The 25,810-nt window shown below is 41.1% G+C and overlaps 1 protein-coding gene across 1 annotated transcript in view; it reads right to left on the minus strand.

The window, feature by feature from the left end:
* arap2 (ArfGAP with RhoGAP domain, ankyrin repeat and PH domain 2) overlaps positions 1-25,810 on the minus strand; it is a 120,450-nt gene that overhangs the window by 89,959 nt on the left and 4,681 nt on the right. The window contains exons 3-8 of the mRNA XM_072458669.1: positions 24,786-24,862; positions 24,518-24,582; positions 23,487-23,807; positions 22,104-22,173; positions 12,474-12,594; positions 3,610-3,800 (exon numbers count right to left, since the gene is read on the minus strand). Coding sequence (XP_072314770.1) covers positions 3,610-3,800; positions 12,474-12,594; positions 22,104-22,173; positions 23,487-23,807; positions 24,518-24,582; positions 24,786-24,862 — 845 coding nt within the window. The remainder of the gene's footprint in view (positions 1-3,609; positions 3,801-12,473; positions 12,595-22,103; positions 22,174-23,486; positions 23,808-24,517; positions 24,583-24,785; positions 24,863-25,810) is intronic.

Here is a 25,810-nt window from a genome sequence, read left to right on the forward strand (position 1 = left end):
TATGTCGGGGATTTAGCTCCTATACGCTGGAATAATACAATTAATTTGTTCACTTTCCGATTCCCTCTTTCCCCTCGTTTCTCCCACTGTCTCAGATCAAGGAAGTGGAAATGTGCTGACAAGGAGCGAGCCCCAAAAGAGAATTCTAACAAAGATGTTTGTTCACACTAATGAAGAAAATAATGAAAGGCAAACAACAGAACTACATGAGCGAGCGGAGCCAGATGAGTGCGGCGGCGGATGGGAGGATATGAGCCGGTTATCAAATATGCACGTGTTTAAAGACTCTGAGGTATCCTTCCATCGCAGAGAGAGGATCAGACCAACGAGACAGGGTTATGGCTTAATTGGATTGACATCAAATGAGAGAGTTGAGCGAAAAGAGGAGAACATGTATCTGCTTTCAGGAGACGTGAGCTCACTTATCAAAGCGGCGTATTAGCCGACTGTTTAACCGCTCTACAACAAGGCGTCGAAAGACTCTTGGGGCTTTAGATTACATGACAACAGGAAGAATATCAAGGGTTGTTGCAGTGAGGGTATGAATAATTATATCTGGAGACAAATGTTTTATAAAATTGAAATGAGGCGTTTAAAGCTGCGCATGAGAGCCAAGCTATTTGCTGTTTTTCACTCAAGTTTCAACTGTCACTTTAGTATTTGATGTAAATAATACTTTAACTACTTCACATATTTGCTATCTGCTAGTTTTACACTTTTGTTCTGATATTTCGGTGTATAGGGCTGGGCAATTAATCGAACGATCGACAGTGGTGGGTGGGTTTCTAAGTCCACAGTAGACCCTCTGTCAATAAAAACATTGTTTTTTACTTTTGAGCAGAATTTTAGCTGCAGTTTTAATATTATTTGTGTTAAATGGCACAGATTAACATATCAACAAACAACAAACAAACTATAGATGTTATAATCTATAACATCTATAGTTTATGTTCAAGAAATCATTACTAAAAGTCATTTTATTTTGTTTTTGGAAAGGCCAAATCAAATCAAATCAAAAATGAAAAGAAAAATAATTTATTTTTCATATTGACCAGTTCTAGTACAGTCTATAGTTTTTATTATTATTATTATTATTATTCTTCAAGTGTCATGTTGTATCCTGCACCTTGTTCCTAGTTTACACATTTTCACTGACAATGGCAATAAAACCTTTGATTCTGTCTGCGAGAATTAGAGAATTAGGAGAGCGTAAGTGTGTCTTCCAAGCACAGGCAATCCAGATCATTTGTGATTGTAGTACTTTGAAAACCAGCAGGAGCTCAAGCTATACATTACCTTTAAGGGTTTTCCATCTCATTAATCACTTATTGCAGTGGTTCTAGATCTAAATTAGCTACACTACACTACATCTTACAGCAGTTCTAACCAAAAACATACTTAAAACAGGACAAAAACACTGGGTAAAACACTACATTAAGGTTAGTAAATAAATATGAACGAAACTATTTAGTTAAGTCAGATAGCATTACTTTCTTTATGTTTGAATTTGAATTGTAGCTGTAGTATTTTCTCAATCACAAATGCAGTTTATAGAGTGCGCATCTCCTCTTTACCACTGTCTGCATAACAGATGAACAGGAAACAAAGCTGCTTCTGTTTTGGGAGTGCACAAACACCACAGCTCAGCCAGAAAGAAACAGGGAACTGTCCTGCCAAGTCTCTACAATCCTTTTCTTGGAATAAAATATGTAATATCCCCTTCAACTTTCATTGTTGTTGTTCAGCCTCATTGAGTTTCACTGCTGTAACCTTGCTTATTAAACGCTACTACGTGAACTTGGACGACCCATGTGCAGTCAAAACGCACATTTATATTAAAAAGACACGATAGACGCTACACTCTTTAATATGGTATAGCTTCAGGTTGCAAAAGAAGGTGAAATGGAATAGTATTTGAATATAAAAATGCTCTTTGGGGTAAATATAAGAATGTTTTGTTTTGGCTTGAGCCCAGAACAAAAAGAAATACGACAATGTGAGTGGACTTTAATGAACAGTTCCACTTTACAGCAGGCAATTTCACCTAGCATTGTTTATATCTGCTGTTCAGTCTAAAAACTCAATCACTCTAATGTCCCCACACGAGTTGATTATCGAAGGGCCAAAGCAGGTGACCTCGCAGCAGAAAACCGAGGACATTAGCAGGCGTTCGGATATTTAAATCAAATTTAAAGTCCACGCTCATAAAACCATTTGTGCTAGACCTGACTGAGAGTTATAATCATTAACATCTGTCAATTAGGCATTCAGAAGAATATTGGCCTCCGTTGGTTAAGCCTCTTCATTTTGCCATTAAATGCTCCAAAATCAGAGCCCTAATGATGTGTTCCCTGTGGCTACGAACTAAATTAGGCACATTCATGGATTATAAGGCTGCAGTTATATTGTGACGAATCTTAGTTTGACGGTGGTCCACCATTGGGGCGTGTCCAGGGCCGTTAACCAGACCATTTAACGGTGATGTTCAGGATCTAAATTGGCTGAACTCTGGGCCGACGTCATTTCAAAAAGGTTGTGGTGGATGCGAGGAGGTGGAAACAACTATCACCCGCTTCTCCTGGTAAGTATGGTGAATGCATGTACTCTCACCTCCAAAAGATGCACGTTTTTGTTTTCCATTTCAAAACAACCAAAAGGTAAATTAACAACATTTACATCTGCTACTTTGCTTTGAAATCTTTACAGACCTGTTACCGCTTTGATACTCACCTCTGTTCACTCAGTTGCTGTTTTTTGTGAGTGAACCGTGTGCACTAGAGCAGTGGTTCTCAAGCTTTTTACACTAAGTATCACCTGAGAAAATGTTTGGCTTTCAAGCTACCAGCAGATGTAAACCGTGTCTAAAACAGGACGATTGTAGGGCTAAACTTAGGCTAAACGAGGTCTAATATAGGACTGAACCATTTGCCTGGAAAGTATACAGATTGATATCAGTCTCTTCAAGGCATTCAGTTGGCCATGACATCAAGGACACGCACCCTAACCCCTCTATAAAAACACAATGGCTGGAAACAAAGAAAAAAGAAAGGTGAAAAATACCACAGGGGACTGAAAAACATTATGGGTTTCTTCAGATTCATTGACCAAAGCAAAAAACACTTTCAATCTAAGGTGAAAGAAGTTTGATTTTGTGCTAAATGAGAGCTGACCAATGAGCTTCCCATTTCACATGCACCACAGAAATGAACCATTTTGATCGCACGGTTCTGCTTCGAGGTGCGACGGAGGGAGTGGTGATCTGACTTTTTTCGTAAAGTACAGGAGATCTCTGTATTCTAGATGCCAGGTAACTAAACTATTACTTCTAAACAGAGTACCGCCTGAAGGAGCTTGTGTCTGTACCACAGTTCGAGAAACACCTCTCTAGAGGCTGTGGTCCTCTGTCTGCACCACCCCTTGTTGTGCATCATTCACAAAATACTGCTCTTGTTTCGATTATAAAGCATGGATTTTGCAAAGACCTACAGTGGCCTGTTGTATGTCATGAATACAGATGTGTATCTGCCCCAGCTATGAGATTATAATCTTCCTCCTCAAACAGGAAGCTGTCATCCTGCTGAGAGGAAGTCCCACTAGTGTTAGAAGTACCTGTTCTGTTTTGCAGAGTCTAACTTTGCTCCCCGCCAGAGACACCAGCACTCTGCCTTTGTACCCGCGCAGCTCCAGTGCGCCTAGCCTGTTTGTGCTGGGGGGGCGCAGGCTGCCGGGGCGCGGGTGGGAGCCGCAGGCGGGGGGCCGCGTGGCCGTCTGAAGAGTTTCCATCCACTCCTGGCGCTCCCCTGCGAACACACGTGTGAAAGTGAGAAACGGGGCACGGGAAGAGGCAGCGATGGTGCGTGCGGATACAAGTGTGTGAACAAGAGGGCTCCAGCAGCAGTGGAATCTTTGAAATTCAAACTTAATTCATCATTTTTGCATCGCCTCTGTAGACACTGCCGGCCCAATGGTTGCCATACATTTGGTGCATACTGATACCCAAATTTCAAATGGAGAAGTAATTGAGAAACAGAGCACACTATTATATCCTGAGGAGAGATATAGATAGCAGCTTCGGAGTTTTGGATGCCTCAAGCAAGATGTGAAAGGGATAAATTTAGTGAGAAACAAGCTAAAATTAAGATTAAATTGAACAAAAAGGTTTGACATTTTTCTTTCTCTAGTTTATTTTTTTTTCAATAGGTGATTTCAAAGGTTCAATGTTTTAATGTAGATGCTATGCTATAATGCAGCTTATGAAATGATGTTTGTCCTTGAGCCGACTGGTTCAAATAGTCTCAAATATAGTGCAACCGCTTCCCAATGGGGCTGTACATTCAAACATTGTGCACTTAAAACGGGGCTTCTAAGAAATCTCCCCACTACGACTTTAGGAAACGAACATGAAAGAGGACACGGGGCCGCTGCTGTAAAGCCCATTCCCCCATCGCCCGACACACAGAGCTATCAAAGCCAGACAAGTGGAAACACAAGAAATACCAAAGGATTGTAAACACACCACGCACCACCAAGATCACAGCAGCGCCCGGTGTGGAAAGAGCTTCCTACCAAATTGAAAAGGAAAATAAAAATCGTCCGTAAATCAGATCAGAGGATGGGGAAAAACTGAAAACAAACGGACTCAAACTGCATCCTTCAAGTCAAAAAACAAGAAAAATGATTGACAGATTTATTTCAAAAAAGACAAAAGACTAAACACTGACACAGGAAATGTAAGCAAAAGCATTTGTTTTATTGAATACTTTATCTTGAATGAAAACACACAGACAAGGAGAGCAATATTAAGTATATTGTTAGTAGTTAAAAAAAAAAATGCTACAGAAAGCGCGGATTAAAAAAAACGATAAACTTTGTATAAACTTTTTAATAAGGGTATAAAGTGATATGTCTGTTCATTTGTGATTAATTCTGACATTTCACGTTTGTCTGATAATTAAACATCAACTAATACGTTTAAAGACATGTTTAAATGTGTTTCTGTCTGACACAGTAACGCCTGACGATTGTTACCAGGATACAAAACAGAAAAATAATGTTAATTTGTGTCAATATCACTCACCACTAATTGGAACGTACAGATTCTGGCATCTGTTACACATGCTGTTTGTCTCGAGTTTGAGGAGATAGACAAGATTATCTATGTGAAGGAGACTCTAAACTCACTAATAACCTGCTCCAACTACCGTCTTTCCTCTCCTCACACAGCCTCACCTTATGCATCTCAGCTTGTGAATAATCTGCAGATAAAACTGGTATAAAACTGCCAGAGTTGTTAAAGCCTTTAGTGTTGTCTTTTCTCAATATAACTGCACAGTATGATTATATGATCCTTGTTCAGAATACAGGGATCGAGGTCAAATAATCATGTCCCTGTGATTTCAAATCTATCTCCATTATTTTTCATTCCAGTGAGGGTAAAAGCAAATGCATATCTGAACACAGTTTAAAGTGAAAAGTGTGGATCCAACCAGGGAGCAAGAAACGTGTGTAGACCCTTTTAAAAGTGTGTTCACAAATACATTCTAACTTCCAAAATTGAGGTAACTGGAGGCAAAAGGGAAGAGAAACATGTGGTTTTAAAAGAGAAAAAAAATCGATGTGGTTTTGGCAAACGCTAACCACAGATCAGGGGTCTCGCTACGTACATACAGGGATGGTGGGGAAGCCATACCCAACAAGATAAATCAAAATGGCCCGCCATCCGATACCATCCCTAAAACCCAACTTCATCCCATATTTTAGGTAGCGCCATCATTAAAATACTACTTCAAATGAACAAGTCTGGGTTCATACCACCGTGTTGTATTCAAAGTCTATGTGGACTCGCGTTTTGGGCGTTTTTGAGGTGCAAATCCTGGAGTGTCGAACGCTTTGGACGTACGGCCAGCACGGCCAGAGTGGCCGACACAGAAAAGAACTTGAACTTGTTGAACTTTTTTGCGGCAGACGCAGTGCTGCAACCAATCAGATTACAATGAGATTACACTGTAGTGACATGCCTACGCACTACCCGGAAGAAGACCCAAAACAAACCCAGCAAACCAACTGACATTTCTGACCCTGGATAATCTAAATTGCTGCTTATTTTTGTTACGACTTAAAAATCATGTCAGTAAATTATTGAAAATGTATTATGGCGTTTCAAATTTGATTTCATTCAAGCAGCATTAGTTTTAACAGAGATAAGTGTACCAACATCTTTTTGCACTGTCCTCACCTTTGCCTGAGTACGTCTGATGTCCTTTGAACGCCCTCCATAGCAAGACAACCTTGTAAAACATTTTTAGCAACTTGTCTGTCATTTAACAACCCCACATTGTCTTAACCTGACCCTAATAAAACCTCTAACCTTGTGGCTCGGTGTTCGTCCTTACAGCTGCTAGCCTCACCTTGACCTAACGGAAAAAACACGAGAATTCTAAAAAAAAAAAAAACATATCCGCTTGTCTGGTCCAATCCTCGCCCTCGGCTCTTCTGAATTCACAAAGAGCAGGCATCAATAACGAATGAACTTCCTCAATTATTAAGCGCTCTTTACATCACTGCGCCTTACTGTTCTGTTACCTGTCCCGCGCCCACTTATTTGCCTGCTCATTTATTCAAGGCCTTCCTCTCGGCTGCTGCTATCTCTCCTTTTACTTTTCCTCTTCCTCTCCTCCGCCGCCGCCGCCGGAGCTGTCAATCAGAGCGCGGGAGTCGGGGACGTATCGGGGGAAAGCTGGCGGGAAGACGGAGCGAAACTTGAGAGGGAGCGACTGTGGCTGCACGGACGCGGCTCGCATATGTTCAGGGGCATGTTTTTTGACATATTTGCGCACACTGTATACACAAAAACCTCCAGCGGTGCGCGCCAAATTTATTTTTCAGGCGGCGGGAAAGCATGCAAACAGACCGCCACCTCCACAAGCTCATAAAAACGAATATAACGCCCGGTGAAAAACAGCAGAATAAAGCCTTATCCCTTGTTAGCAGATATAGCCGCGTATTTGAAAGACTGTTCCACTCGACATGGAGAGAGACGGGAAGAGAGGCGGCTAATCCTCATTGAAAAGTGGAAGGGATGAGAGCCAGGTCCACTCAGCGCTCCGCCGAGATCTTAGAGGTCGCCCACACAGACTCCATCAACGGGAATAAAAAATAAAAAAAAAAAAGACAAAAGACGGAACACACGCCGTGGGACTCCAACATTTACTTTTTGTTCGGCTTTATCCAGTCCACCAGTCCAGTCTATTATGCAACACAAGTTTCCTATTAATAAACCCATACATTAACATTGGAGATATTGAGGTTTAATAGGGTTATTTTTTTCACAAATAAATATAAAGAAAGAGCGAGAGAGAGGTTTCAGGAGCTTTAGCCAATGTTTACTTTTAATTATCCTCGGCAGACATAGAAGACAGGAGGCTTTAAAAAGTTATTGATTCAGAACGCCCCACTCATTGCTGCTGGCCAAGGATTACTCCCATATACAGAACATTATTATATTACAAACATTAGTCAAGAATTTAGCAGATCCAGACTCAATTCAAGTCCCTCTATTGAACTGCAAAGCCTTGATTATCCAAATGAGAATACATTCAAACTGATATTCTGATCAAAGAGTAATCATTTGTGTTTAATATTGTTGACACTAAATGGTCTGAATTAAATTAAAATTGCAAAAGTTGTACCTTCTTCATTGCTAACCTTGTTGTTCATTCAGTCCTTTCTCAAATGTTAATGCTTGTGAAGGTATTTCAAGTTTGCAATGTAGAGAGCATCCTTATTTGAAAACGTATTGTGGTGTAGTGGATTTTGATGCTATGTTTCAGATGCCCCGTCAGGAAATAATATTTAAAAAAGGGGTTTGGTGGAAATTCTCTTAGAAAAATGTCACGATTTTCCGTAACCATGTCAAAATGCTCATTATTCACAAAGAAATGCAAACTGGAGGCAACCCACTACCACATGTTCTGGGACTCTCCTGTCACTCAAAAATGTTGGACTGAAATTAATAATTCACTGCAGACTGTTTCTGACATTGCCATCCCTCTCAATATAAGAACTATGGGCCTCAAATCTCAATAAATGGATACCTTTGGAACTGTAGTGGAAAAATAGGTCATGACATGTCATGTCTAACCTATCTATGTTGTTTTCCTGTGTGCAGATTATACAAGAATATGAGTTACTGATAAATGTGGTCCGGCGCCTCTGTATCAGGCCATTTAGTGCGTCAGGCCTTGATTATGTGTGAAAACATCTCAGATTGACCTCTGAATAAGATGGCTCGAATCATCACATCCGTGATGTTTTGGTTTATCTCTTTTGGAGCTGATTTGATGTGATTATGTGCGTACGTGGCAGTGCATGCTACTGCCTATAAAAGCATGTGTATTGTCATTTGTTCTGGGGTTAGGGACAGATTATTTACTGTGCACGAGTAAATAAAGATCCACCTTTTGAGAAAGACCGACTCTCTTCTGCTTCCTCCTTTTTTGGTAATTGTTTGCAGATATTTCCCCAACAGAACGTACTTTTGGCAGAAGGAAAAAAAGCAATTAAAAAAAAGATATATATATATATATATATATATACATACATACACACACACACACACACACACGTGTGTAAAAATATACACATATATATAGTAATGTGCAAAACTGTGTAAATTCACAATTGTATAGTATTTTCCTGCCAAAATCGAGCAGCCCAACTTCTACGTGTTGGTCAAATACTGGTCTAATTTTAAGCACGTATGCAAAAGTATAAATACTACAAACTAGCTAGAAACACTCCTTCCTTTATAAGGCTAAACTAGATGTTAGCAGATTTCCACTTATAGCACTAAAAGCAGAAGAATTGTGTACGGTATGTCCTTTTAATTTGTAGTCAGCCAATGCGTCTCCACTATTTTGTTCTCCAAATGCCTGTGCCATCATCCAAAAGCAAAGCGCCAGAATACAAAATCAATTTAAACAACAAATCTTTAACTTTCTTCTGCACGTTTCAAACCACCACTGCCATCCTCCTCTCCGATCCTCTCCTCCTTCCCCCCCTCCATCTCTGACAGAACCTGAGGGGAGAGGCCACCTGCGGACCAGGCAGAGACTGAGCCGACAGCTGTGTGCACGCTCTCTCCGGTGGCCTTCAATTATTCACTTGCCCCCCTCCTGCACCCTCCTCCGCGCTCTGCCCTTTTCATCCACCCAACCTCACCCAAAAACTATACCATGCAGCATCCTTACCTCATCCTTACCTCACCCCTGTACCCAGTCTTCCTACGTTTCTTCAAAATTCACCATCATATTTCATCTTTTTCCTCATCAGTCCATTATTTTCTGCTTCCTAACTTCACTTCGCTGCAGCGTCTCATCCTCTGTCTGTCTGTCGAGCGCTTTCTCCTGTGTTCTCCCCAAGATTGATGACTCCCCGCGCCGAAGCGAGTGGGCCTGTTTAAAGATGCATGAGGTGATGAGGCCAACTTTTCTGCTCCGTCTCTCCGTCTCGCGGTCCGAACAGCTCCTCTGACGGCGCAGCCACCTCAGCGACAGGTTTTCAGCAGATTCCAGATACAGACCTTAAGCCCGCGACTGCCAGCGTCGGGAGGTGTTGAGCGGTGAGAAGACGGCGTGAAAAATGATGCCAGAGATGACCCGCGACTTCTCGACAGACTACAAAAGGTTGGCAGTCAGTCGTCAGAATGATTCACTGAGACCGGGAGAAGGGAGGATTGCTGCAGCTTAAGTCGGTAGTTTGTGAAATGATTTGCTGGAGAGGGTTTGGTGGGAACACAGAAAACGAAAACTGAATTTAACCTGATCCTGCCCCAGACTGACTGCAAACACAACGGTATCTCCCTCTATGGAAACAAGCAGGCCAAGGCCAAATTACAGGTCAGATCCATGGAGAGGCGACATTAAAGCGAACATTATTCTGCAAAATCGACTTTAATGAGCTTTACCCTTGTGACAACGTCGTTTCCTCATCTTTAGTTTATTCAAAGTTGTATTTCGATGGATTCCTGCGTGTTTAATCCTGTATTGTCGTGGATCTGAGGCTCCAGTGCACTGAAAATGCCTGTTTTCACCTACCCCCTATCCCCGCCCACATGTGCCACTTGTTACGGTGATGTGACACTATGAAGAGGCGGAGCTTATCAGTTCTGCAGGTTTCTAATAGTAAGCTGTTTAACATTACAGTATCTACTCCTGTATTTTATAGTTCAATATACTGAGTACATAAAAATGTCTTCTTTACATGTTTTTACATTTTAGCAATAAAATAATTTTAGTAATTGAATAAATGCAAGATAGATAAATGTATTATTATATTACAGTGTATTTATATAGTGCTGTTTCATCTTCAAGTCACTCAAAGAGGCAATGTGGGTGACATTTCCTCTAGCGCCCCACTGTGGCACCTGGTGCTCCAGCAGTCTCCCATCCAATACTAACCAGGCTCTGTCCTCCACTTTTCTCCACTAAAAAATGACCCATCTTGCAAAGGAACAGCACTATTCTATTCTATTATTTTCTAGTAGAATATAATATAATATAATATAATACATACAATATATTACTGAATCCAATCAATACTTTTCAATTAGTTGGGAACAAAAAACTAATTCCACCAGTTACTGCATATTATGTTTCTATTAATTCAAAATGCAAATGTCTATCAATGATTATGTTAAGTGGTCTTGTAGGTCTACTTTCCATCATTATTGAAAACCAATTCCCCAATACTGAAACCTAAAACAGACTAAAAAAGACTATTATGTGAAACTGGCTTTCTGCTTTACTTAGCCTCAAATACAACATCAAAGAGTTAAAACAAGAATATTTCCGTAATCACATTGATGGCCTATGACTTTTATCTTCAGATCTTCTTATGAGAGGATAAGGTGATCATTGAAAACAAACTTGAATGAGTAGCTTTGATATTTTTGCCTGGATCGGTCTTCGGGCTGACCTCACACCTCTACAACACTGGTCATTAGGAAGAGCCTGAACTCCTCTGTCGTAATAAGCATTCCTTCAATACAAATGATCTTTTCCCCCATCGATAACATGGACTGCGAACTCCTCGTTTGATTCAATACCAATCATTATATTCCGCTGAGTGGTAAAATGCAAGAGTCAGAGGTCTACACTGCCATAATTACCACCAACTCAATCATTTGGGTTCCAAGAATAAAAGAGGGGAGTACACGACCCTGTCAAATGACCCTTGATTAGTGAATGAGCGCTTTGACCCGCGATGACTAATAAACTGGCCACAACAAAGCACGCCGAAGGAGCGGACACTGGCAAATCTTCAAACGCCGGATCAGGAACGCTCGCCGTGTTGTCTCTAAACAAAGACAGGCAATTACAGCAAGGTTAGCGCCAAGGTTAATGTTTAGCATAAAGAACGACATGATAAAAGTTGGAACGATGGTTGGAATTAGAGAGTCGTCGACTGCAGCTCTGGGTCGCCTTTAAACCGGTTCCAGTTTGCGCAATTTTGTCATTTTACTGGCAGGGCAAGGGGTAGTGCGAGTTCTAACGTGCTTAATACTTCAATCAGGCTAAAGCCCGGTAGAGCGGGGTTTGGAAATGATGTGTTGAGTGAGCACATGCTGAAGTGCAATCGAGTTTTTACTGCACAAGTAACACAAGACAAAGCAATCATAGTCACAATTTATGATTAAAAAAAAAAAAAAAATTAACAATGCATTATTAAAACCAACCACAAAAGGGCAGAAATATTACTTTGTACCTCCTTTTTAGACTCTTTTGGAGGTCGTTTGAAATAGTAAAATATGTTTCGCATATCTCCAAACTCTAAAACGACAGAGATATTACACAGTTATCGACTTATAGCCCACCTCTAGTCAAGATATGTAGGAATAAATGTTTATTTATCCCAGTGCTACTTTGTGTATAATTAGGGTATACATCCTCCTCCTTCATACAAAAAGACATATCATTTCAGTTCACATTATTATATACATTTCCTTATGTCATTAAAAACAACCCTGAGCTTTGCCAATGTCAATAGATTTACTTTATACATTTAATAGTTATGCATTTATATTTTATATTTATGCAAGAATAGGCTTAGAACTGAATTCATCAGTAATGTTGTGGTTAATGTTGGGTACCCCACCTTTAAAAATATATCACTGAAAGCAAAACCACTTCTCTTAAACGTCAAAGCATCCGTCACATCACAGACGCTTGTTTTGTCCAAGTTAAACGCCGGCCAAGAAATAGCAAGTCCGACCGAAATTCAGTCCGAGAGAAAGACAAAAGATAAGAGAGCCTTAGAAACAAAGGCAAGTGACCAGAAAGCAAAATTATGTAGAGGAAAACAGGCTGTGACAGACAGATAGACAGAAGACAACACCGCGCAGTGATGAGCACAGATCAGACAGAGCAGCCCATGACTACTCAATATACAACAGCCCTGAGGAACGCACAGTATACCTTCTTTATCCGCTCGGAAGATGAAGGTCCGGAGGGCAGTGACCACTTCAAACTTGTTCTCTCCCAGCCCTCGCACCTGTCGGATCGCACTGGCCAGGATCATGCCTTTGGAGTACATTTCCTACGCACAGAAAAACAAAGGAATCCGTCTGGAATCATTTACACATTTTTTGTAATACTAACAATACTGAATAGCTTGTTACCACGAAAACAAATCTGCAGTTTCGCATTTCAATTTGACACTACATTGTAATACCGGGGTTATGGGCGTATTCAATTTCGCAGCAGACATCCTCATCAAGCCAGCGCAACTCACCAATACAACATTAAATACATTTGCAGCAATTGTTCCCCCATTTTATTTATGTTATGGAGCTCTGGGACAAGTAGCATTTGAAGGTGCTATTTATCTATATCTCCTTACATAACCGCCTCTCTGATTTTATTCCATAGCAAGGGAACTTCAGGGGGCGCGATGTAGCTTTTCTAGTGAAGGGTCCGTCATGGAGATGTTGCTTTGCCTGGAATGTTCCACAGCATGGCATTAAACCTACAGTATCTAGCATTTAGGCAACTGCAGGTGCTTTTATTACTCATGAACGTGCATTCTTACAGTGAGTGGAGTTGTTTCTCCACAGATCTGACATAAAACTTTGCCGGAGGCATCGCCTGATTGTCTCCATGGAGATAGATATGGTTAAAGGACACATAATATGTATTATTTAGTATTTTATTCTTTTGTTGTTTTTCTTTGCTTTGGTATCTCATGTTTTAGACCTTGAAAAAAATCTGAAATCATATGAGTGAACAAAATTCACAAACGGGGAACTTGCTTCAGCGGTAAGGTGCAACATACTGTGCTCACTCATGTAGATTAGGTGCTAGCAGCACACAGGCAGAAAGGGGAAAAACAAAAAAAACAACTACCGCATTTTTCTGACTACTTTTTCCCCATGCTTTGAATCCTGCGGCCGATACATAAGTATCATAGTGTCTAATTTATAGATTTTTATTGGCTAACGGCCAGCGGGGGGGCACTCTAGCAGGTACCGCAAGCATTTGACACACTGTAGATGAAGAAGTCAGTGGACAGTGGTCACATCGTGTTCACTGGATTTTGAGCTTCCAAATGCTTTGTGTTTTATTACAATCAGACTCATATTCACAGAGAAATGAGTCTAAAGAGGAAGTGAATCTGGACGCGGCTGAAAACAAAGAAGGGGGAGGACATGTGATACACCGCGGTCTGCAGTTTAGAACCTGCCGCAGTGAAATGACTTTCTTGACCCGACCCGCTCCACGAGTCAAAAGACGACCCTGCATCACCACTGTGGAACATATTTCTGTGTAAATATCTCAGGTTACAATGTGGGCTTATTGACAGGTGCGGCCGTATATGTACAAATGCTAATACAAAACACACAGTTGTTTTGAACAGAATTTGAAAGCTGAAAGGCTCAGAACGGGTCTATGTGATGATTTATGGACTTAAAAAGCAAACAAGACCTCTAGTTTCCGTATCTCGACTTTCTATTTCTGAGGCTCAGCGCGAGACGAGTTACACAGTGCACCTTTAATATGTAAAGATGATACGGTGGCTATTTAAAAAACACTTGAAAATAGCACAGATGCACACTCAACAAACTGCGCTGTCACGAGGGCGTAAAAACAAATGTTCAGGCTAAAAACAAACTTCACATATCGGTAACAATTCTCAGTGAGACTTGGACACAGAACAGGAAGTGCTTGTTTGGGCACACAGGGAATTGGCTCGTGTGTGTTGTTTTATTGCACACGATGCAGTGCAAGGGGAGGCATCCAAATAAGGAGCGTCATAGAGGCTGTGTGACCCTCTTACGGTCTCCCCCGACAATGGCAATTAAAAGTACTGGGTCATTTGCAAAAGAGAAATAAAGGGCACAAATAGCAAACCTACTTATGCTAAAAGTATAAAAGCATTTGTATTGGACTTAACCTTTGATTTATTAGAAATGTATATTGTATTAGCTGTTATCTTTATAAATGTAATACGTTAGACTTAATAGAAGGTCTCTTTTAGTTACTTTATTTATTGAGACAGGGGTGACAGAAATTATAGAAAGTTATGATGGATACTGGATATGTCAACAAACTTAAATAGACACAGAGAAAGAGAAAACTAAGTGAAAGCAGATACAGATTTCCAATGAGTTGAACAAGGCAGAGAATTGTAGCATTACAATCGTCAAGAGTATTTCCAAAAATGTCCAAACGTCTTGTATTCTGCAGTTGTTATTCGGAGTGCGGGTAGACATATTTGGACTCTCAAGTACTGGTGCTTTTAACAACAATAAAATAAGTATTCGAAAGCAAAAATGTAGCTGAGGGAGTTTCAAACAGGGCTGGATAATCACGGGGCTGTATTGTAGCGCGAGGGACTGGCGTGAAAAGCAGCACATTATGCATCTGTGGTGAGCTGAAAGTCACTGAGTTGTTAAAAAAGCGTACATTGGTGCCAACATTACATTATTCATGAAAATAATGTCATTATCATTGCAAAGTGTAAAAAACAGACTGTTCTCTGTGTGGCTCGGCGTCGGACTTGACCTGAATTTTAATTGTGCGTTGTTGCAGGCACAAAGCCACGGCGCTCTGCACTGTACCAGCTACCGACGCCTCCGTGTCTGACTGGGAGGAGATACGGAATGAAAAAGATGAACTCATGACTTGCTATTGCCGTTTATAATTAAGCTACTGACCTTGCCGTCCACAAAAGCGTCTTTCTAGAGACTACAGGGCCAAAAATACCAGTCAGTTAGCGAGCGAGGGCGATTGTGTAATGGAAAAGGAAAAATTAGGTTTGTGTGAAAGGCCAAGGAGAGGACGGAGAGAACAAAAATGGGAAGATGGTCCAGTTATACAATAGAAAGACACAACCAGACAAGGCGGAACTTATAGGCGAGCGAGGTGGAGGTGTGGCTCTGAGGGTCAACGGGAGGACGTTCTCGTATTAGACATTAGGTGTTAACAATGGCAAAGAAGAGCTGGGCCTAATTAATGACGTGCCGGGCTCTGTGTTTCTCTCCCCGGGAGTCTTACACCAATATCTGCCTCTAAATTTAGACAGGAATTAACAGAAGGTGAGGATGGTGCGCGGGCCTGGGTGGATTGTGCCGGCGCGGAGATAATTATACATCCGCATGGGTAATTAATTGTTTTAATTCTAGTTTTGGGGTCAAGCAGGAAAGAGCTGCTTAATTGTGAGTTTGTGCATCTGTAAATACTTTGATGAGGCAGAGGCTACACTGTAAACCTCTGCAGGACAGTTTCAAATCATCCGTCCGTTGAATCGCAGCGTTAGTTGTAATATTGGTATCCCGTTTGCAAAGTTTATCATGAAAACTAATCATTTAGAGATCGAATGAATGGCATGAAAGAGACTTATAATCCAAAATGAACTTTTAACCCCGTTTTAATGGCGCTCCCTCATCACAGGCTTACAGAGTTGAGAGAAATATTGGGAATGTTGTTTTGTGCAAAATTTGAATATTACGTACATTGTTTATCACAAACAATGTTGCAAAAAGAGCTGAATACAAAATCAAAAGTGGGAAAAAAATAAGCGTATAGATTGATATTTCGGGACTTTTGTGGAACATTTTACATAAAATCTCAACCAAGACATTTAAAGACAGCACATTTCTGTTGGAATGACTTAATACAGTCTAATTATTTCTGTTTTAAAAGGTCGTTTTAGATCAATATTGCAATAATGACAATAAATGTAAAATAATTATCTAGTGCATATGCTCCCCCGGTATTTGGATAGTGCTGGTTTTTACACTGTATGACTGCAAATGACCTTAATTGTACAGCCGTATTATGTTATTAACCACATACTAAATTTGCCATTTGCGGTGAAAATTCTGCTCAACTTTACCATTTACCTTGTTTGATGTTACAGTATAGGGACAGTAAAAGCGCCCACACACACAAAACACACAAAACTGATGCATATTCTGGCGCTCGAGATGCAGCACTGCCAAGAAGAAGCAACGAGGCCTAACCAGTTCTTTTTTTCCTGCAATCAGCGGAACATCTGACTCAGGTCGCTATGCCAACATCTCTTCACTAATTCTTGCTCACCCTTACCATCGCCCTTTCCACTACACCCACGTCAAGGTATCGTTTCAACACCACTCTGTGCCATCAATCAGAAACGGTGTCTGGAAAACTGTCCCTCGCATGGTTTCAAAAGCGGCCCAGTATAAAACTTCAGGAAACAATTAAGTGGGCGCAATTGAGCTAAAGCCTACAATAATAGAGGCGCCGTGCAGCGAGGGGAGCAGGAAGGAGGGTAGAAGTACACTAGCAGCAGGGCGTTAAAGGAGTCGGGCCTGCGTTCAGTGGAGGTACAAGGACACCAAGTGGAAAGAAGGAGAACTGCAGGTATGAGACGATGGCCGTTCAAAGTGTGGAGTATCTCGAGCGCTATAGAACGCTCTCTGAAAATGAAGTGTTTGTGACGATGTGACAAGTGCGGGATTGCGAGTCAAGGGGAAAAGCAAATGGGGGAAGAAATGATGACTGTGAAAAGCAACTCATTCATAAGAAACAGAATCTGCAGTTAATAGACCTGAAAATAATTCTACTGTACAAGATGACAACGAACAAACTACACACATATATTAGTCACATTCAACTCTTTTGCCTTTTTATAAGTTATATCGATACAAACATTGGCGGAATATTACCATCGCCGCCTTGTTTGATGATGTCGTTTTGAGGTACATGTGAAATATCATGACGCTTGACATATTGAGCGGAGTTCTGGCGTTGGACATGAATCGGAGCCAAAGAGAGAGACTTGGTTTCAAAAGCGCAACTCTCTGGTGCTACAGTAAGGATCAGTGGTACCCATGGGAGACGCAGGCAGAGGCAGTAAGCACCGGGGCTTTCAGGATCAGGCTAGAAAGAGCTTTCCAGTGGCAGGCAGACACAAAGGCAGACAATCAGACAGACGCATGGACGCGCTGAAGGCTGATCCCACAACCTAAAACCTCATCTTCTCTTTGGCCCACGCCTCTCCCCTCCCCGCTCTCTTATCTCCTCATCCCAGCGAGACTCCTTCAACCTCCAGACAAGCTTTGGACTGTTTTTCACAAACGCACACGCGCAGGCAGACACCCATGACACCGCACAAGCGCCCAGAGGAGCAGATCTCAGGAGCGCCGGGCCCCTTTCCACCGCCAAAGCCCGTGTTGACGAAATCGGGCGAAAGGGGAGATTGATGAGCCGGAGTGGATTGAGCCGCACGCAGAGACACAAGTGAGACGGGAGATCAGGGTAGTCTCCCACGCCACCTCCGCTGCCCCGCCATGACATCACCGCGGACACGGACCTTCACGCTGGGATGGAGATCAAGTGTGATTAGGGTTTTCTGTGCCTGAAAGAGCCTCAGGGTTTTGAGGCTGTTGAAAGGATTTGGGGAAGCCTAAAGTTGTTTGCAGCAGGGTTTTGATTGCACAAATGTGTCATTTTAAAAGGAATAAATGACGAGTAAATATGAGATTTGCTCAGGATTACGGCTGCAACTAATGATTATTCTGATAATCGATTAGTCGAGCGATAATTCTTCTGATTAATCTTGTTAGTTGTTTCGATATGGAAAAGCCGGCGAGTTTGTAAGTTTGACTACAGTTGATTCAGATAAAGCAAATGTAATTCTGCTCAATACATCCTGAAAAACACAGAGAAGTGTACTGTACATGTTTCCTGTTTTGTCCGAGTAATAAAGTTGTTGTTTGACTGCATAGTCCAGATAACGATTACTCAATTACTAATTTAGTTGCAAATTATCTCAGTATTCGATAAATTGTGATTAATCAATTAACTTGTTTCATCCCGACTCAAGATTTTGTCAAAGTAATCGAGTGAATTTGCTGAAGCCGTTCGACACTACATGATAACACGTGGCCTTTATTTTAGTACGGCAACAACAACAGAAAGTATCATCTTAAACTGTACAAAATAATCTCAAAATAAACTGATCACAAAGTAGAATTGCAACGCAGTGCAAGTAAAGGACATGCCCTTTGGTGACATAAATGTTTCTTCTCCCCAAATGAACACGCCGCACAGAGAACATATTAGTAAGTCTATAATCGAGTCTCTACCATAAAGCCGAAGCATTGCACTGCATCCACCAGAGCCTGGCAGTTGGTGCAGAAGAGGCAGGCCTCAGCTGGCTGCACAAAACAGGGCTGACAGAGAGATTGTACTCGACCTCTCCACTCACCCAAAACATGATAAAGCCCCGCGCTCTCTCAAAGGGAAGAGTCACATTGTCTGGATGACTTCTAAAACTCTACACAACAGTCTACGTCACACACACACACACTCGCGCACACACATACAGGCAAACTTTCATCTTCCCCAAAACTGCCATGCCTCCGCCGACAGTGACACAAAGTAAAAGTGCTGACTGGCTGGCCTCCCTGCGATCCCCGCTCTGCCGGCGACAGAGCGTGTCCTGATAAATAAAGCAATGCAAAGAGAAAACGCAGAGATGGGGAGAGAGAGAGAGAGCGCGCAGCGGGCTATAATTAGTAAGTGATTAACGAGCAGGCTTCAGACAGGTCCCACATCATTGATTGTGATGTTGTGCAGAGCTGCTGCAGCAGAAAGACCGTGGCCCAGGGAGGGTCAGCGTCCACAAACACTCGCACAAACAGACGGGCAGCGAGAGCACGGTCATTAGCCACAACACTAGGGCAGGGCGCGCGGTGGCAGGTTAGCAGCTCTGGGAACGCGGAATTATAGCACTCAAAGACTTTTGGAAAGGACGCGGTTTAAATTGGAAAGAAAACATGTACAGGCCATGCGTCTGTCCACGAGAATCAGATTTAAAGCTTTTAGTGCGTAACAGCAATTTGCATAAAGCTGACTTCAATATCCACAGCTTGGAGAATAATACTGTAGTAAAAAGTTATAAAAGAATAATCGAACAAGCTACTTTATTTTCTCAAACTTACTCGCTCTTCTGCCCGGCAACTCAAGTCTTTTTTTTCCCTTTCTCTTCTCTGCACGTCCCAACCACCACAGCCTGGTCTCGATGGGCCGTCCCCCTGTTGTACTCGCTCCTAATCTTATCGCTAATCTGAGGCAAATGTTTTAAAATATTTGCAATAAAAAGCAGTCCACTAAACCAAGAGTGGCCTGAGACAGAACTCGGGTACAACTGGATGGGTAAAACATGCCTTGCCGATCGATTAGTTGAGTAAAAGTAGACCGTGTCGAGGCAAAAGCTCTTAAACTATTTCTGAAGTATGATATATTGCTACGAAAAAACATTAGGACTTACACAATAACCGTAAAGTAGGATAATCCCAGTGAACAGAAAACATGAACTCTAACAGATTTATCACACAAAGACACAAGTGCTTATTTAAAAGCCATAATAAGACATTGAATAATTATTTGACTCTTAACTGTTGAAAAATAAGTGCAAAGAATCAGTACACAACATACTGTCAATACTGAGCCAATAAAAAAAAAGAAAAAAAAAAAAAAAAAAAAATCAGCTTTTATATTGTAAATGATAAGTCAAGTAATTGTAGTAGTAGTTGTAGTGGTAATTATCAATGTATCTGACCCAAACTGCACTCACAAAATCACAAGTGCACACAGGAATTCATGCAAAAGCTAAAACTATTTATACAGAAAAGTACTAAGAAACTATATAGATTTGTCAAATTTTACTCCCAACTCTTCATCTTGTTCACTCGACGACTTCTACTTCCTGCTGTTGTCCCATATTAATCCTTATAATCAAAATCGCTCTATGGCTGCGATGATTCATAGTCGCACAGTAAAACACGTGAAAAGACAGTGGAATTCAATAGAAATGTCAAAAAAGTATAAAGTATTTCTAATGTTCATCAATAACACACTTCATTTGTGAATATTCTCTATTCAAAAGCTTTCAGTGACAACATTTCACACTGTATTTGATTAAAGATATAGTTTAAAAGACTAATCAAAATGAAATAATCGTTAGCGACAGCCCTATCATATATTATTTTTTTACCGCTTGTTGTCGACTGTACGAATATATTCAAATATGTCGATGTGAACTTGTGAAAAGCACGGCCCGGGCCACACAAGCCCAGGTTAAAAGCTGTAATGTTTGCATCTTCATCCGCCTCTCCTCCCTCGCCTGATGACGAGGCAGGCAACGCTAAGCGAAATTTTAAACTTAACTGTCAGAGCAAAGGAGAACGAAGAGGAGAACATGTACAAGAAAAAGAGAGAGAGAGAGAAGAGGGGAAACGCTGAGGACGGCAAAAAAGAGCCGACTCCTGGCTTTCTCTGCGTGTGTGCGGTGCCAGACGTGCTGTAGAGAGCGGCTGGGCGGGCACAGTGAGCTGGCTCGTGGTGCGTGCAGCTCCGTCTCCCCGTCCTTGCCCCCGTTCTTTTCACTGCCAGGCAAACGACGGTGACAAAGAGGAGGAGGGACCGAACACGGCAGAAGACGGGGATCTGACCTCTCCAGAGCTTTGGCGGAGAACACGCAATACATACTGTACTGCTGCTGGTGGGCGCGCTTTGTAACATGGAGATGAGCGTTAGGAGAGTCGTTTGTCTACGAGCTAATAGCCGTTTGGAATTTGATGCCAGCGACAAATGGAAAACGCCAGCGACGTTTTAGAAACAACATGGGAGCATGGTGCGGGCGGGATGTAGCTGTGGGAGGGGAGGGCCATGTGGGCAAAAATGATTATTATCTGGATATTCTGACCATTTTATTCGGACGATATCATATTAGTCCAACAAAAATGTGTTAAAACATGTCTTAAAACGTGTTAGTTGCGGTTTCATTATCAGACACATGTGAAATGTCTGTCAAATTAAATCACTATGCTAAAACATTGTGAGGTTCAAGTGCCATTATTATAATTTTTTATTATTTGTATTATTGTTATTTTCTTTGGTCTCAGGTTGTGCCCCCATTATTATGTACTGTGTATAATACAATTGAAAAACTTGGGGAGGATAATTAAATCACAAAAGTGCAGACATATCACCTTATGTGCAATACTGTCATATTTATGTGCAATACCGTCATATTCATGTGCAATACTGTTTGGTGCAATATTCTCTGTCCATGTAACAGCTGTAAATAAGAGCGTTACTATTGTTATTATTTTCTTTTAATTAAGAGTATAAGAGTTTTTTTTTTAAAGAGTTTTTTAATAGCTTTTCTATCAGGAGTGTTTTTTAAAGTTCTTTATAAGTTATCTGTTCTTTATCATTTACCTACTTTGTGTTGCAACACTGGAATTTCCCCATTGCAGCCAAAAAAAGGCTCAACTTATCTTATACCTTTTTTAACACTATTTAAACGTTTCCATTTAAATCAGCTCTTTTTGTACCATTTTTATCATGATCAGTAAACTGGTTGTACAAATTCCGCTTCAAAACATTAACAATATTATCAAAATGTTGGTACATTGCCGACTGCTAATCTGTGGTACATTTTGGAGTAATTTCCTAACCTTTTGAGATTTGCTGCTGCATCAAGAGTTTTATGGTCTGTTTTTGTATTTTCTTTTACTTTTTTCTTGGGATAAGCTGTAAACACACACTTACTTTTTCATTGTTGTAGTAGGCCAGGGACTCTCCATCAAACCGCACCCATCTCCTTTGAAAAACGCGCTTTCTGGAAGAGATTAGAACACATTTGGTGCTTTTTGAGTGGACGGGTCTTAAATGGCACGGAGAGAATGGCTGCTTATGGTATTTTCATCAGGAGTGCCACATTCATTAGTGTCAAGAGTTGTACCAACATCTGACAATTAGCATAATCAAAACAAATGACCACTTTCAAATTGAATATTCAACAGCTCAGGGCTTTTTGCCAAACCTATGCAAAGCAGGTGGTGAAGGGGAATATGGAAAGGGTTGAGAAAGTGCACGGACCGGACACAATGAAGAATGCTAATGCTTATGGTTAAAAAATACATGTTCAAAAGTCCGAAGAAAACGGAGGCTAAAGAACACGTCTGATCCTTTCTGCTTGGGACAAATCTCCATGAAGCAGCGCGTTTAGGGTTGCAGCAATTCAGAATGTCACGGTGCCAAATATTAGTGCTATGATTATGGTGAGAAAAAACATCATGATCTAACAATTATTCAGGATTATTACTGAGACTGTGTGAAATCTCCTCTTTTCTCTCCTCTCGTTTGTGACCAGCTTTATGAAATTGAACCGTCTGAATGACAAAATATAGTGAATGTGAATGTTGGTTAACCGAATAATCTTACATCTCTAATGGTGACTAGACCGTTATTAAAATAATTGTATAATCCTATTTTCATCATCCTTATCTGGGCTATGCAGACTTTTAAACACAACTAAAACATTATTAAATCAAAATGTTAAAAAAGGAATAACAATGTCAGATTTTCCTCAATATCACACTTTAGCCATGAATATTCTATATTTCTAGAAGCTTTCATTCATCGTTTCAACCTTTATTTGGATAATATAAAAAAGTTTCTCATTATTTTTCATTATATTGAAAATATAATTGCTGACTATAACTACTCAAGTCTTTGTTAGCTGCAAAGTGCTAATAATATAAATATACAAGACTAAATGTATTATAGATTTAGTTGTACAAACTGTGACTAGACATCTCACCATATCAAATGTTAATGTTACAATTATTGTGAGAAAAAACATCACAGTTTAAAGATTATTCATGATTATTGAGATTGTGAAATCTTGAATACATTTTCTTTCAATTCCTTTGTCTAACAATTTGTGACCAGTTTTACAAAATTGAACTTTCTGACAAACAAAATAAAGTGAATGACAAAAACAGCCAGATTAAAAAAGATTTACATCTAGGTCCATTTCTTCTACTACAGATAGAACTAAATATACATAATTTTGCTTCAAAAATAGTTTTCGGTCTGAATATTCCCCTTTATGGATGAGCCTAATAACTAACTGTGACCTGGTCTCACCCTTGAGGCGACAGCTTGTCCAGCCAACCCGCCTTGAACACCTCGAGTGTGGGCACCCCGTAGAAACAAGCGTAAGGAGAGATATCGGGCAGGACGTCCGTGAGCTGTGAGTACAAATCGCACTCCACTGAGAGCGCAGAGTCGGCTTGAGTGGCCGGCGCGCTGGGCTCTTCACTGGTCCCGGACACAGTGTAGGGGTCCGTGCTGGAGTGGGACAGTATCTGCGCACATTCTTCCACTGTTGAATAGACATCCATGTCGGGCTCGGGGACAGGAGCAGCATCTTTGTCCTTTGTCTCTTTGGGTTTGGGGGATTTGTTCCTGTGTGGACACGAAAGCATACGACTGTTCATTTAACTATTTTAAAAAGGTCAAAAGCTGCACTACTTTATAAAAAAACAACTAAAATAGAAGATATTAGTGGAAATATAGTGAGGACACATGTGGGTGTATTGTAAACTAGTTTTAGTTATAGGATCAGTCAACTTTTTGAAGCTTCAGAACAAATACACAAAATGGCTATGTTCACAAGCAAATGGGATTATTATTGGATTTCTGGACATTTAAGATAAGTTAAAAAGCATGAAAACCACAAAATGTGATGCGAGTAATCAGTCGGACCAAGAAAGAAATAGTTTTATCATTTCAATAAACTTCTAATTTTAAACATCTGATACTAATAATATTGTGAATGTAACTAAAATGAATGAGTAATATAGGTACAATTAAGATAAGATATTCCTTTATTGTCCACACACGGGGAAATTTCGTGTGAATATCGTATTAAATTTTTTATAAATTAGTATGCATTTACTCTAATAAATAGTACCTAGGTTGGATAGCACTGTTTATTCCACTTAATAGGGTGCAAATGACTGAAAATGTGTAAACGTATCTGATAAAGAGACTCTCATGCCCGATTGATAAGTAAAAAATCTCAAAAACATTATAACTCAATCAACTCAAATCCATGTTTTCCCGTATTGCCCTGCTCTCTTTTCCACAAGCAGCGGTCAAACACACAAACAAACCTTCGTTTCTTGAGCTTTATCTTGTCTTTTAAACCTTTCTGCTCCCCTTCTTTATCACCTCGGTCCTATGGAGGAGAACACAGATCAGCACCGGACGAGGAGAGCAGTGTCCGCCTCCGTCAGACACTTATCACGCCAGTGCACTTCCTATTAACCTCAGGGGACGCTGTGGAACAAGCACGTCTCCGTCTATGCTTTATGTGTCATTGGCAACCGCTTAAGCACTGCAGAGGAAGTTTAGAAATGTCCGCTTGTCCCGTGTCCTTACCGGAGCGTCGTCGGGGCTGTTGCTCAGGAACGTCTCTCCGTACGGCACAATAGGCATCAAGCTTCTTTGGATTGGCGCTTTAAAAAGAAAAACAAAGATAGAGCAAAGAAAATGGTTTGGTTACCATGACTTTGAAACTCGCGGCGCAAACGTGGACGTAAAAGGATTGCTACGCTTAAATCTAAATGAATGTTAAGCTGCCTTTGATTGAAACAACTTTGTGGGAAAATGCGCCAGTTCTTGATCCGAGCGCGCGGCAAACCAATTAAATGTTTAGCGTGCTTATCCCCGTGCCAACTGGGAGTGGGATTGTTTTGGGTCTGATCTGAGCACACGAGTCAGTGCCAAGGCCGTTTCTCTGACTCATCTGTGGGGGGGGGTGGTCTTGATCGGCGGTTGGCGAGCGCGGAGAAGAAGAAGAAGAAGAAGAAGAAGAAGAAGAAGAGGAGAGAAAAGGAGAGAGCGGGGCCAGACACTATTAGTCTGGAGACCCGCGGCCACCCTGCGTGGGCTACGGGCTGTCAGCGTGAAAGATGACACGGCTCTCTCCCGGGGACTGAGGGGGGCAGAGGGCGGCGCTGTGAGGTGGAGCGCACGCACACACAGGCGCAGGGGTCCGCGCGATGACAGAGGACAAGATACAAAGCCTTTCAAAACGAGGAGAGCGGAGTTAAGACGCGTAAATCCGCCTATAAATCTAATACAAGTAAAGTCTACGTCCAAGGTTTAACGGCAGACACAACGAGGCGGGAGAATTCGCGTCGTGTACTATCGACGAGGCGAAAAATAAGTGTTTGAAGTCAGGCTGAACGGTTTTGTATCTTTTGTGCGATTTTTCGGACATTGTAATTTCAATTTTGATTTCTATTTGAAAGTGCACATTTTTAAATCGTCCAGGAGCAAATGAACTGCTCGACTAAAGAAGGGTCACATTTCAGAACGTGTTGGTTTAAACTACAGCTAGAATAAACAGATTTTATACATAATAAGAGGATATTGTGGGAGTTGCAAAGGGTTTAAATAAT

This window comes from Eucyclogobius newberryi, unplaced genomic scaffold (genome assembly GCF_026437365.1).
Source record: "Eucyclogobius newberryi isolate DKJ021-1_F unplaced genomic scaffold, fEucNew1.0.hap1 SCAF_22, whole genome shotgun sequence".
NCBI lineage: Eukaryota > Metazoa > Chordata > Actinopteri > Gobiiformes > Gobiidae > Eucyclogobius > Eucyclogobius newberryi.